Source organism: Amblyomma maculatum, chromosome 7 (assembly GCF_055883805.1).
Source record: "Amblyomma maculatum isolate TAMU_Amacu chromosome 7, ASM5588380v1, whole genome shotgun sequence".
NCBI lineage: Eukaryota > Metazoa > Arthropoda > Arachnida > Ixodida > Ixodidae > Amblyomma > Amblyomma maculatum.
The window spans coordinates 138435227-138449220 of record NC_139350.1 but is presented as its reverse complement, the minus strand read 5'-3'; the positions used below and the strand labels follow the sequence as shown (position 1 = coordinate 138449220).

The 13994-nt window shown below is 44.2% G+C and overlaps 1 protein-coding gene and 1 long non-coding RNA gene across 2 annotated transcripts in view; both read right to left on the bottom strand.

The window, feature by feature from the left end:
- LOC146184851 (uncharacterized) overlaps positions 1-8984 on the bottom strand; it is a 48311-nt gene extending 39327 nt beyond the window's left edge. The window contains exon 1 of the mRNA XM_084609504.1: positions 8639-8984. Within this exon, the coding sequence (XP_084465630.1) occupies positions 8639-8959 (321 nt within the window). The 5' untranslated portion in view covers positions 8960-8984. The remainder of the gene's footprint in view (positions 1-8638) is intronic.
- Positions 1702-5292, bottom strand: LOC146184852 (uncharacterized). Its single transcript, XR_014708938.1, has 3 exons — positions 5254-5292; positions 4956-5021; positions 1702-1947 (listed from the first exon to the last, which is right to left on the bottom strand). It is a non-coding gene; the product is annotated as an uncharacterized LOC146184852 (long non-coding RNA).
- Positions 8985-13994: the final 5010 nt, after the last annotated feature.

Here is a 13994-nt window from a genome sequence, read left to right as displayed (position 1 = left end):
GTCTTGGCCTCGCGACTCTAGGTAGTGCGCGGGAGTCGTCGCCATGACCAGAAGCACTTTAACCGTTTTTTACCAAAAACATCTTCACTATAAAGGGGCAAAATGTACTGTTGCCTATGGAAGATGAACTGGGACTTCAGTTTCACTTTACTATATCAGGTTTTGCTATAGCGGGGTTCTGTATTTTGTACTCAATCGTATAGAGCACCCAGACTTCAAATATGTGTTTGAATAAGTGTTGAGAAGGTGAGATTAGATCGTATGGTGATATATGCTTGTCTTCTGTGCAGATGTCATTTGTAACACCCACGGGCCAATCTCTTCAACAAACTGTTCCTGAATGGTTGTTTCCTGCGGGGTGCCCAGCTTACTACCTGGGCCATGCGCTTCCCCCGCCCCCTCAACCTCATCACTTGATCCATTGACCCTTCACTGCCAACTATCATGCTCAACGCAGTCCACTGCCATTTTCCATCCATGGTGGACACTGCCCTGGAATGCACCCATGCTCAGCCTCCTATTCCTGCAACACCTCTCGCACTACAAGGCTATAGTGCATCAACCCTGCTCAACATGTCCAGCCCCTTCCATCATGAGCAATGCACACTGCACCCCATCACCTCTACCTGCACTACCTGGTCATGTGCTGCTTAGTGCCTTGTTTCCAATTACACCTACTAGCCTCTCCCATATTAACCCTGTACCCAATGCCTCCTGCACTGCATTTTGGCCCTCTGATGTCCTTGTGGCATGTACATGTATATGAGCTCTCAATAAAATGTTTTCGGAAAATATTTTGCTTGCCTCATTTAATTGCATGGTTTTTATGGCTCCTTAGGGAGATGACATGCAAGGTTGTATTGGGAAATGACTGCATAAGAAAGCCACAATTGTCAGTGTGACAGTTAAGCAAATGGCAGCAGTAAGGGCAAGGGTGAAATAACTGCATGGCTAAAGATGGCTTAACAGTGGCAGTGCCAGTGCCACGTGTGCCGATGAATACTTGTTGCATGCCAATAAATACCAATATGTGATACTAGCGGCACGGCCGGTTTATTGCCAATGCAAAATGTGCCAATGAATACTAGTGGCATGCCAATACGTGACACTAGGGGCACGGCCAGCTGATAGCCTATGTTGGCAGTGCCAAGACAGGTGCAATGTTGGCATATAAGCCGGACCAATATATAAAAATGTAGTAATTTCTCAAAAAACCAGTGTTACGCCAATGTTGGTACCAATTTTTGTCGACGTTGGGCCGGGGTTGGTGCGATGTTGGTGTGCTGCCTGGGATCTTTCTTATCTTTTTTTTTTGCAGCTGTGGGTTTCGTGGACCCTGAAAATCACTTCGTGAGCCCTTATTTGAGAAACACTGACCTATGATATGCTTTTAGCAATTACCACTATGTGACGGGACATTTTGAATTTCTTTTGGTGAAGTGGTGACCACAGGCCACTAACAGTGTTTTCAACGTTGTAGCTGAGGCTCACTTGAGAGAGGTTGTGCACATATTTTTTTTTCGAGTCATTGCATATGTTTACAATTCTAACAATGCAAATATTTCTTAAAATATGCAATTTAAAATTAGTGTTATGCCCTTTGCAGATAATTTTGGACCTGTATTTGCGAAACTGTAGCCTTAGCTACTTATGCACCATAAAATGCAAGAACAGAAACACACCGACAGCATGTGTGTTGCAAAAATGTATTTGGGATTTATTTGGCAAAGTGAACATGGTCGAGAGAGTTTTGGAGAAAATAAACTGGTGCTATCTACAATGTGATATAGTGCCAACATAACTTTCATTCTTTCATCAGCGCAATCAGCATCTTGTCAACTGATTGCCAAGATTTCACCAGCTGATCTTCACATGTCCATCTTCACACGGGGCAGTGTTCGTCACCATGTGCTGCATAAAACATCCGTGTTGTATTCTTCTACCTTCCTGGAATGAAAAGGCGCAGTGTTCACAGAAATTACTGTAAAATTAAAGCTGTTATGAGAAAGCTGGAGGTTGTTTAATATTGCTCTCCAGCTGGTATTGCAGTGAATAACTACGCACATGATTATTCATGAAATGTCTGGGCATATGGCATACCCCTATATCATGGCACAAAAGTGCACCAGTCTCCTCTTGTGAATGCACCTATCGGGGGTGGAATTGCCGCTCCATTTGCTCCATTCTGCTCCCAAACTGCTTTTCCTGCTCTATCCTGCTCCAAAATGCAATATTGCTCCAAAACTGCTCCAAACTGGCTGTTTTAATGTTCTACCATCAAATTTAGTGCAACACGCAAACAATATGTCTTTGCACCAGTGGCAAAGATATAACGCATCTAGCACTGGGCTTAATACAAACGAAATTTTTGTAAGGGAAGGAAGCATGTGGCATAATAAATATTTGTTTGCAAGTAAATTTAATCTGAGTCACTGGCGATTGGAGATAATTGCAAGAAAAATGCACTGTGCATGTGCCGTAGCACCTCCTCTCAGCCTTTTGAATCGCCGGTGGAGGGAGAAGCAAGAGCAGCAAGCGAAGCAGATAGGCGCAAACTACTGTGAGTCGTTCGGAAGGAAACTTGTCCGACTGGAAAAACCACATGAGTTATTCTAATGGTTGTGGTCTAAGAACAAGCAGGCACTTATCGAGCCTCTTTTTCAGTAACAAGCTTGTCGGGCCTACGGAAGACAAAATCATACTTGAATCGTTATGGGTTGGTACTCCAAAGATGTCACTCACTAGGAAGCGTCTCAAGGGGAATAGGCCATGGTATATAGCAAGTACAAAAGGTTCATGGACAAGCAATTGGGTATTTTGATAATTATGAATCTTAAACTAGAATTTCATGAAAAAAAAGAAAGGAAAAGAAAAGGCAGTGAATTCTCATTGTAGCAATCTACCTGGTGTGATTATATAGTTGTGAACAGAATTGCACACAGGTTGTAGGGTATATCCCTTGGCACTTGCCCCAAAGGAGAGGAGAATAAACACAAATAGCATGCCTGAGTAATCGTCATTTGAACGATTTAACAGTCACTAACAGTGTTTCACAAGGAAGCCTGCTTTAGCCACTGTTGTTGAAAGTGTTCATCAAAGACATTGCCCACATCGACATATCCATTAAATTTGTCGTACATATATAGGGTGGATCTGGTACATATGATATGGGCGTGTCCAGAAATCTAACATATAAATCGAGAGACAAAAAATTTTGGGAAACTACTGTCGAGCTCACGCCCTGAAACTCTGCTAGGTCTAATCCGACTAGCTGACGTCGCCCATGTCCAAGGACTCCAGGCCGTCATCTTTGCGGATAAGTTGACACCTATCTTGCTCCTGTTGGATATTTATTAGTTTTGCCACCACCACATGCAGATGACTGTTCTATTATGACCGGCACAGATGCAGACACGTTGACAAAGTAAAGCAAAGCCTTCCTGTTAACATTATTGTTGTGGCTTCAATCAAACAAACTTAATATAAATTGTTCAAAGACAACGCTAATTATTTTCCCAGAAAAGAATTTTTTTTTAATCGTACTGTCAGCAATGAGAGCCGGAACATTACAATTGTAGGCTCGTAGAGAATACTAAGTGTCACGTTCAACAGCAATCTATACTGGGACTTGCCTGTTGCTGGCACATGCAAAATGTTATTTGATGTTATTTTATGTCAGTGAACGCTCCTTCTGATGCACATTGAAAACAAATTGAATCATTTTTTTACATCAACCAATGCATTAAAACCACAGTGGAGGGTGGAGTAAACAATAATATAATTTTGCCATCCTTTTCTTGAGGATAAATAAAATTCACCAAATGGGTAATTGCGGTAGAAATGTCTCTATAAAATATTACTTCTGAGCTTTTGCGTTGATTACGCACATTATGCTCTTAGGTCATGGTGCAACGACCTAAGAGCTGGAAATGCATCACGCGTCCAGGCAAACATCACACAAAAGTGTGAAGCCGCAAAAAGAAAAAGCATATGGGAACTTCCCACGCTTTGCCCGATGATGAATACATTCTGGAGAGGGGTGCCTGAGGGCACACTGCACAGGAAGATACGGTGGCTGTTTGGGAGAAGGGACATGGCCATAAAACCATTACACTGATCCATTAGGAGTTGAGTTCTACAGATGCTGTTTTGATCCGCTGTATGTGACATCAGACATGCCCTGTGTTTTTCTGGCAGACACACTCCTTGTTCGACTATTGCAACGCTGTCGAAGTGAAAAAGGAAGTTTCTATGTCTCCTCGCCTGTTCCCAAGGTATGACTGCAGGAACATTGCTTACCAATACTGTTTGATTGACTGGCTGATTGACCCGGAGAGATGTGCCGTGTTTTATTGGCCAAAGTTCTGTGAGAGGGCTGGATTGATTGTTTAAAGGTTTCTTGTGGAGTAAAAAAAAACAATACTGGCCCTGGGCAAGAGGCTCAATAGTCTATCATTGCTGTGAACTTGCTTTTGACCTTTTGCTGTTAAGACCTTTGAAGTATGTACATAAGTCTGCAGAAGTGCAATCAAATTTCATTGTTTTTGTTCTCTCATCTTCGAAACGTCATTCTTCTCTCAAACCAAAGACTCAGTCATGCCACCAAATGGAGTGTAGGTTCAAAACAGTCTGAGACAAGCATAACAATACATAAAGCATTGCGATGGTCTCGTGAGTATGCACCATGAACATGAAAATTTGTGAATAATTTGTTTTCCTACTCATTTATTTCATTTATCGCTGCTTTCATAGACCATTGCATTTTGTATAATGCACTGTTGCTGCTGCTGGTCCGTGCATAGATTTGGCATGAATACAAAAGCTAACAACTAGGTTCTAGTGCAGTTGTACTAAGCAGTCTTGAGTTTTAAACTATAGTAAGTTGTTAAGGCATTGAGATAAATAAAACTTTTTACAAATTGGTGCTGCTCAAAATAACGTAAATATGTCCTCACCCCTCAGGGGCACTGACTGCAGGCTTGGTGTTGACGGCAGCGGCTCCACACTGTGCAGACTTGTGGCTGTGCCATGGAAGCAAGCAAACAAATGAAAGAAATAATTATTTCTGCAGCCATGAGATCTTGGGCTGTTTTCCGGTGCATAGCAACATGCACGAGCTTACTTTAGCACTCTGGCTAGACCTTGTACACAGCAGTAAGAGAATCAAGACTGAACGTTGCGCAGTGCTTTGTAAATAGCTGTAACATGTTCAACAAGAACATTGAAGAAAGTAATATAAGTGTTGTCGCTTACTATTCCGGGAGTTGTCATGATTGCTTTCATCATCATGAGTCTCTCTGGACACCATGTCATTCAGGCACTTGCAAGCTCATTTTCATCTGAAAGGGAATAACCATATGAGACACAGATGATTGGCAATTAACTTGCCAACATAATACAGGATCTAATTGTGCAGCTGAAAGTTGCGCCAGGACACTAGAAAAGTGCCACGACGCAGACACTGTTGCCTTCATTCAATGCAATGGTCCTTAACAAGGATCCTTTTAATTTTCAGGTGTTTTTATAACACAATGAGCAAACCAGTTCAGCCTCTGCGACTTGTAAATGCTAATAGGACTTCCAGTGCCTGAATGTTTTGTCCAACAGCATAAAATATTGGCGCACTTCATTTCACGTGCTGACACAGGGACACAAGTTCATAAGCTTGGAGCAAAAAAAAATAATAATAAAATAAATGACCTCTTGCAATATTTGGCTTTGGCACTGCATTCAGCATGTGCTGTTAGCTAATGGTGCCAGACAATTGTCTGAGAAGATAAAGTAAATCATCTTGCAAACAATTTTCATTTACTGTGGCTCCTGGTGGCTGTGCACATTTACATGCACATGTAAACAAAAGCAGCTACACGACGTGTATTATATTATGCAACTCGAGCCATGCTTAGCAAAAATGCTGAAATATCATGTATCTAATTCGCACAACGTAAGTGGCTTTTTACTTTGCGCTGCTATTCCCCAGCAATCGACTAGGCGGTGTTCAGACGGGCGGGCCGTATGTATCGTGGGAAAGCATCATCCACCACCACTCCTACTCGGAGCGCACGCGATCGGCAGGCGCCGAGTCACTGCCATTCCGAGCTACTCGAAAGTGCTGTTTTCGTCACATATGATAACTAATTGTTCCGCTCGGACAGTCCGCTGTCCAGTCCGATCGTCTGAACAGAGAAGGTAGTGGGTAGTGACTTACCAGAATCGTTTTTTTTTTTCTGACGCTGGATGGCTTGCAAAGGCCTTTGCGAACACCTTCATTGCGCAGCGGAGCGAGCGCTTGTTCGCCGTCGGCGGATCCCTAGAAATCGTTGCAACTTCTTTCGACGGCGCCTTCTCCCTGCGCTGTACAGTGTATGTACAGGATGATGGCGATCTCGAGCTACTTGCTGGTCGTCCGCCGCACTGAAACGCTTGCGCATGATGTTTTCTTGGCACGGCCGGGGCAAGGGTATTACAGCATTTGATGACGCCAATGTGAAAACGGGAGAACTATGTGGCCCGTTGCGCACAGCAGCACTCTACAAGCACTCGTAGCACCATCCCATCGGCGCTTGGCTTAGCTTGGCGGCTTGGCTCCATGGCTGCTGAAATCTCGTGAGATCTCGCGAGATTACGGCAAGCTGGACGTCACGCGGCTTACGTCTCCGGAGTACGTCTCCAGCGCCTGTACGTATCGGCAGTTTTCACGCATGCGCAGTAGGCGTCCGATACGTCTACGTCTGTACGTCTCCTGGAGACGTAATACGTCTCCGGTAAGCTAAATCTCTCTAATATCGCACCTCTTCTTACCTCGAGCCTGGCCGTGCCAGCATAGGCTAATAAATTTATTTCCTACTTCCATACAAGACAATCCACAGTGTAGGAAAAAGCAAGTTTGTCTCGACAGACCTTTACATGATTCTTGAACCTTTTCCGCCTAGAATTTTGTGCAGAGCGAGAAGTATCACAAATTTCTGTAGCTGCCGCTCACTTCCCAAGCGGACATAAGAAAAACATGATATGGTTCGCAATGTAAAATTCACAAGCTCGCGAAAAAGAACTATATTCCCTTGTTAATCTACAGTACCCCTGTTTTGAAGAAAACTAAGAACACCTAGATAATGCAGTTTTGGCTGATTTGCCATGCCAAATACTACCGTACCGTGATTTACCGTGAGAAACAAGGAATTATTTTATGGGGCGTGTTGACTGAGCGATTGAAATGGCAAGACTTGTGCGTTATTCACGCTTGTACTCATTAGGAGCCCCTCCCTGCGCCCATCCTCATCCCTCTCAATGTTTTTCAAAAATTATCTTGATTAGCCGTATCCCCCCCCCCTCCGACACGAAAAAAATCTGGCTACGCACCTGTCGCAAAAAAGATTAGTAACTTCGTCAAATAACTCATAAAATTGCTACAATAATGAAAAATATCGGCTTACTTCTCAACTGGATACAAATAATAGTTCATGTTCGACTGTTCACTTTAACGCGCGTATATAGCCTGTAAAAGCACAACCACATGCATACGGGTGTCTATGCGCTCTCCTTCCTATTTTATGTCATCGGCTATACGGAGACAGGCTCTACGATGACGACATAAAGATGGGATCGCATTTCTTAAACTTCTATTTTCTATTTCGTTTGATCAGCAGCAGACGAAAGCAACGCGCTGGCAGTTACACCAATCAGAAAATAGCAGCTTCCGTGCACCGTCGGCGGCAGCCGTCGCCACTCACCGCATGCGCCGAGTAACCATTGGCTGCGCCAAGAAATCATACGCCGAGGTGCGGTTGCTAACGGGCCAGTACACCGGTTGCTTTCCACGAACGCTTGAAGCCGCGGCTTTGTAACCAGCAGCAGGGGCTATAGTCGGACAGAACTAAAGAACTCAAACGTAGGTCTGAGCTATTTGATAACTTGTCGTTTAACAGAAAGCGCGCAGGGCTTAACAGAGACACAAGCTTGTCTCTGTCTTCCCTTGTCCGCGTTTTGTGTGAACTGAAGAACTGGACGGCAAAAGCCACACCAAGGAAACTCTCCAGCCATTTGAGGCAACCGATTCTCGTGACGTCGTGACGTGCCCTTAGGCCTAGTAGTTTAAAAAGCAGTGTGTGCCAGATGAGAGGAGATTCACCACGATATGGGGGGGGGGGGGGACACACACAACGCGGTTAGGGTCGAGCTAAGTGGAACCATCCACGGTGCCAACTGCGCACTGTTGAGACTATCGTGCGCAGGCGCCCAGCGATGGCGATGTACTGTGGTGTTGCCGCTATGTCTCTATCTTCTTTCATATGCCATTGATTATTTCTTAGAAGGAGGCTCAGTAAATGATGATACAGTTAAGTGTTTGTTGTTTTTTACAAAGCTAGCACTGAGTACGAGCAAAATTTTTTGTGTGTGTATGGTGATTCGGTTGACCAAAGCACCAGAAGCGATATACCTCTCGCTAGCCCAAAAAATTGCACAGTTTTAACTATGCAGTTCATCAATGTGAATTCCTATAGTCACGCGCAGACTCCATAGCTTCTGTATTCGTGGTACTCCCAGTCACAAGAAGCAAGGCCCAGACAAAAACTATGGTGAAGTTAACTGGCATTCAAGAACTGAGATTGCGGCCTACGTTTCCTAGTCATGCTGTCACCTGAGTGTTGTTGCGGCGTGCAAACTTCAGCATCGATGGTGATACGTCAGCGCCCACAATTCTCCTGGCCGGCCGGCTCAGAGGTAACAGGACTCTGCTAGTGAAGCCGCCCGTACCGCAGCCCACGTCCAGATGCTGGTGTCCATCACCCGGCTCCCTCAAAAATGTAGTCCTCTCGAGCGCCTCCCTGTCCAATTGCCACAAGTAAGGTTCGTGACGGGCGTAGCCTACCGGATCCATGCACTCCTGCTGGCCATCCGACTCCCCAACGTCCCCATGTGCGACAGGAGACAGCAGAGCCGTGGAATCCAGACGTTCCATATCTGTGCTGTAGGAGTATTTCGCAGGCCGCCGTCACTTTGACTTTCAAGTGGAAGCCCATGCGAGGAGCTATTTAAACCCAGCGAGAAAGGAGCTGTTATAGCACATATCACTTTTTTATACCACTTTGTCTAGCACATATCACGGAGCGCTACGGCAGCTATGAATGATGGGCTCAGGCGCGCACTAACCTATGAAACCACCGTTGGACAGCTTCATAACCGGCGTGTCAAAGTGGTAGTGAACCGCAAAGCAGCGTATGTTATTTTCTGCCTCACTGTGACGACCATTGCTTTTGCAGTGTTTGCATACTATACTCCGAAAACAAAAGAGAGGTGCATCTGTCGTTTACTGTGGGTCGTCATAGCAGCCTCACATTAAGAACCGAGGTGTGCTTCTGCATACAAAACAGGCTGCGTTTTTTTCTTCCGCTTTCTAACTGGACGTGATTCCAGTAGCGGTAGAACACTGCTGCAGGAACAATTTGTTAAAGCGAAAGCTGTAACTGCGTCGTTGAACCGTATTCTTGAGTCGAAAATCATGTACACCAAAAAAATTTTCTTAAATACCCGATACTGTAATGAAAATTACCAGATATAACGAAGTGTCGTAATATGTCATAATAAAAACATGACATTCCGTCCAACCTTTTTGCTTGCTCTTTATCTACCATGGCTAGTTCGCATCACATATGTCATAGCTCCCATAACTCCAGCCGTTGTAAAACCACCGAAGCGGCGAGTGGGACAACTGCATGCACAAAAGATGCTCCTCTGACAGGACCCTTCCCCATTTTGTTGACATTTGGTGGGCAATTTGCTTCTAAGGCGTCACTAACAGGTCGACATGTAGTGCTAGATTTCTCCTCATCAACGTTGGGACGCAACCCTCCTTCGTGCAACATTCTTCGTGGCGTCACGTAGGTTAGCTGCCAATAATCGGCTGTAATCTGCTAGTCTAGCCCTTGATAGGAATTTTAATCGGCACATGCACCTAATAACCTCACTACATCATGCGACCTAGCTCAGTGGGTGTTGCCACAGAAGGGAAGTAGGGGCCCTCAAAGGAGGAGTGCAGGGGGCGTTGTCAAAGAAGTAGAAAGGGTACGCTTAGATTGGCCTCACTCAATACCGGCCGCGTGGCGGCATACAGCACACCAGAAAACGAGTTAATCGGGCGTCGCTGCACGAGCGAGCGTTCATCGTGATACATGCAGGAGGCCCTAAGTGTTTCGTAGCCTTTCTGCCGATAGACCAGCACATTATTGTTCGTCTGTTATCCCTCTACACTTATTTCGTGTGTGCACTAGATGAGAGGTCATAAGAAGCACTCCACTATTCGATGTCTATTATGAGAAAACCGATGTTTCAAAAAGGTGATTCGGAACTTATGAAAACACATTCTGAGCAATATAAAAACAAAGTGAAGCCAGAACAGCACACTGAAAGCATCACGCCGAACAGGAGCGAACAATCCAATAGCCGCTTCCTCATACTGCTATGCCAGACGTACTCACCACTCGATATTCCTATTCTGAGACGAACCACTGGCCCATCGACGCAACGTTGCCCCAATGGGCCAGCGATTCGCTCCGCCATCGGCCAACAGTAATCCCGCCTCGTGCGACAGAAGTCCATTACGCGGCCCTTTTTTATGGCGTTTTGGTCCATGACTCCTTACGCAAGCATTTCAGCCCAGCAAAGGCGAACACCACCCCCGGAGAAATCTTCCACTCAATGGAAACCGGTGGGTACCTGGCGGCACCAGCAATCGAATCTGGTACCTACCGATTGCGAGGCGAGTGCGCTACTACAAGGCCAACGCTTCGGTAAAAAGCGATTCTTTGGACTTGCCCAAAGCCCAAAGGTTTTTGATCAATGACCCCCTTCCCAAGCGTTTCACCCCAGAAGAGCCTAGCAGCAGGCCGGGAAAAATCCTGTACTCACTGGAAACCAGAGGCTGACTGACGGCAGCAGGAATCGAACCTGATATCTCCCGATTACGAGGCAAATGCTCGACCACAAGGCCAACGCTCCGATAAAAAGTTCCTCGGACTTTCCCAAAGGTTTTTGGTGAATCCCCCCTTTCTCAAGCATTTCACCCCAGAAGAGCAGAGCCTTAGGTCGTTTAAAATCTTGCACTCAATAGAAACCGGTGGTACGTACCTGGCGTCACCAGGCATCGAACCTGGTACCTCCCGATTGCGAGACGGAGGCAGTACCACAAGGGCAATGCTTCGGTAACACGGATTCTTTGGACGTACCCAAAACCCAAAGGTTTTTTTGTAAATGGCCTCATTCCCAAGCATTTCAGCCCACGAGAGCCCAGAACCAGGCCGGGGAAAATCTTGTACTCACAGAAAACCGGTGGGTGCCCTGCGGCACCAGGAATCGAACCTAGAACCTCCCGAATGCCCGAAGGCGAAGCGATGCTCTACCATAAGGGTATGGCGCTATATATATATATATATATATATATATATATATATATATATATATATATATATATATATATATATATATATATATAGCCATCGGCGCATTTTTCCTTCCGCTTTGCATGTGATGCTCTTTATTCTAATAATCACCATAAGAAAAATTCTTGTAAATGTCAACAGTATAAACATTAAAAAAATGTTTGCCTTGCACTTGTAGACTGTTCGCTCCTTTAAATATATATATATATATATATATATATATATATATATATATATATATATATATATATATATATATATATATATACTATAGGCGATGCTCTACCCTAATATATATATATATATATATATATATATATATATATAGGGAGGGGGTTGAAGCTCGAATGGGTCCGGTAGGGCACAAACTTAAAGTAGGTGACACATGGTGGAAAAAAGAAGTTTATTCCCACGTTCCGGCCGGACCCCGGCCGAAACGTCGGAATAAACTATTCTTTTTTCCACCATGTGTCACCTACTTTAAAATAGAAGCCTGGGCGAGTTGGTATGTATACATTCTAAAACAGCGCAAAAGAACAGGGACGAGAAAACAAAACGTACAACACGAGCGCTGACTTACAACTGATTTATTGAACATAAGTGAGCAATATATAAGAAAAAACTGGGTGATAAAACCAGAAGTAGTCGACGTCAAACACGGTGTAGGGGGCCGTAAAAGCGATAAGAGCGTGGTAGGTTGATGAGGGTAAAAGACGATATAATCTAAAAAGAGATGATTGAAGTGAACAGATACATACGAAAGATGGGAAGCAGTTAATGTGACAAGGTGTAAAGAGCCATAAAAACGATAAAAGCGAAGCATCGAAACATGATAAAATTGATAAAATATACAAACGGAGTGGAATGCATAAAATTGACAGGTTACTGCTAAAAACTGCTTAAACTTTAACGGCGAGTTAAACGATGGCGATCAAAGTTCTGCAGATAGAAACCTTATTTCTTTGTCGGACAGAAGCACAGACGGAGCACTGACACAGGTGTATTTATTGGTTTTTATGTTAAAAACCAATAAATACACCTGTGTATTTTTAGATTATATCGTCTTTTACCCTCATCAACCTACCACGCTCTTATCGCTTTTACGGCCCCCTACACCGTGTTTGACGTCGACTACTTCTGGTTTTATCACCCAGTTTTTTCTTATATATTGCTCACTTATGTTCAATAAATCAGTTGTAAGTCAGCGCTCGTGTTGTACGTTTTGTTCTCTCGTCCCTGTTCTTTTGCGCTGTTTTAGAATGTATACCTACTTTAAGTTTATCTATCTATCTATATATATAGATATATATTATTAATAATTATATTATGGTGATTATTAGAATATATATATATTCTAATAATCACCATAAGACAAATTATTGTAGATGCCAACAGTATAATCATTAAATAAATGTTTGCCTTGCACTTGTAGACTGTTCGCTCCTTTAAATAAATAAATAAATAAAGAAATATATATAAATATATATATATATATATATATATATATATATATATATATATATATATATATATATATATATTTACGGCACGATAACTGAAAAAAAATTACAAACCTGCCCTTATGCTACGTAAGAGTAAAAATGGAGAACACCCCTTTACGGGACCATTTTGCCTACCTGCTTCGTCATTTTCATGTCTATAATTTATCATCGTTATCGTTAGCGCTACTATCGATATTTTCAGCTGAATGCACTACCATTCTTGCTACTAAAACCAATATCAGTATCCCTAAATTCACCCTCATTTTCGTCGCTACTATCATTCTCACACTAGACACGGAGAATTGCCATCGGTTTCTCATGAGTCAGGCGTGTATTAACGACCACTATATTAAGGCTATACGCTTTAGAGAGAGTCGGAATATTCTGCAGCCGCTTTTAGAGCGCAGCTCTTCGGCGCCCGTTCCTGCGTTTCGCGTCGTCTTTGGCGCTGGCGTCGGCGGCGCCGGAGTTGTTCCTGTAACCAGCTCCGCAGCTCGGGCAGCGCGCGCTCCTCCCCCTCCCCCCTCCCGCTTCCTCCGTGGTGGTGACCGTTCTTGTTATCGGATTGCTGCGCGCGCACTCCCCCCCCCCCCCTCCTTCCCCCCTCTTCCTGCACGGCGGCGAAGGTGCTTTCCAGTTGCCGAAACGCCGGCTCGCTATCAGCGGATCACGGTATGTGCATCTCAACCCGATACGCAGAGTCACGTTCTCTTCACTCGCTAGCGGCGTCAGCGGCACCAGTCAGTCGCTGCTATCTGTTCGTCACGCAGCGTTCCTATGGGTCCACGCGCTGCCTCTCGCAACCTCCCGATAACTTAATTGCTCTTTTCATTTCTCCTACCACAAAGCTTCCTTCATGACAGTCAAGAACTGTTAGTGGAGTGTTTTTTGAAGGAATACGTCCGAAAAAATAAGACGTCTGTAACTGCACATACGTGTCTTGCTCGAAATCTTTGTCTCAGTCTATCGAAAAGGTGAAACAGCTGATGAGCTGCGCTCAAATTTCGCATTAGGAAGTAACGTAATCGTGGGCAATTTTTTTTTCTTCGGTAATAAA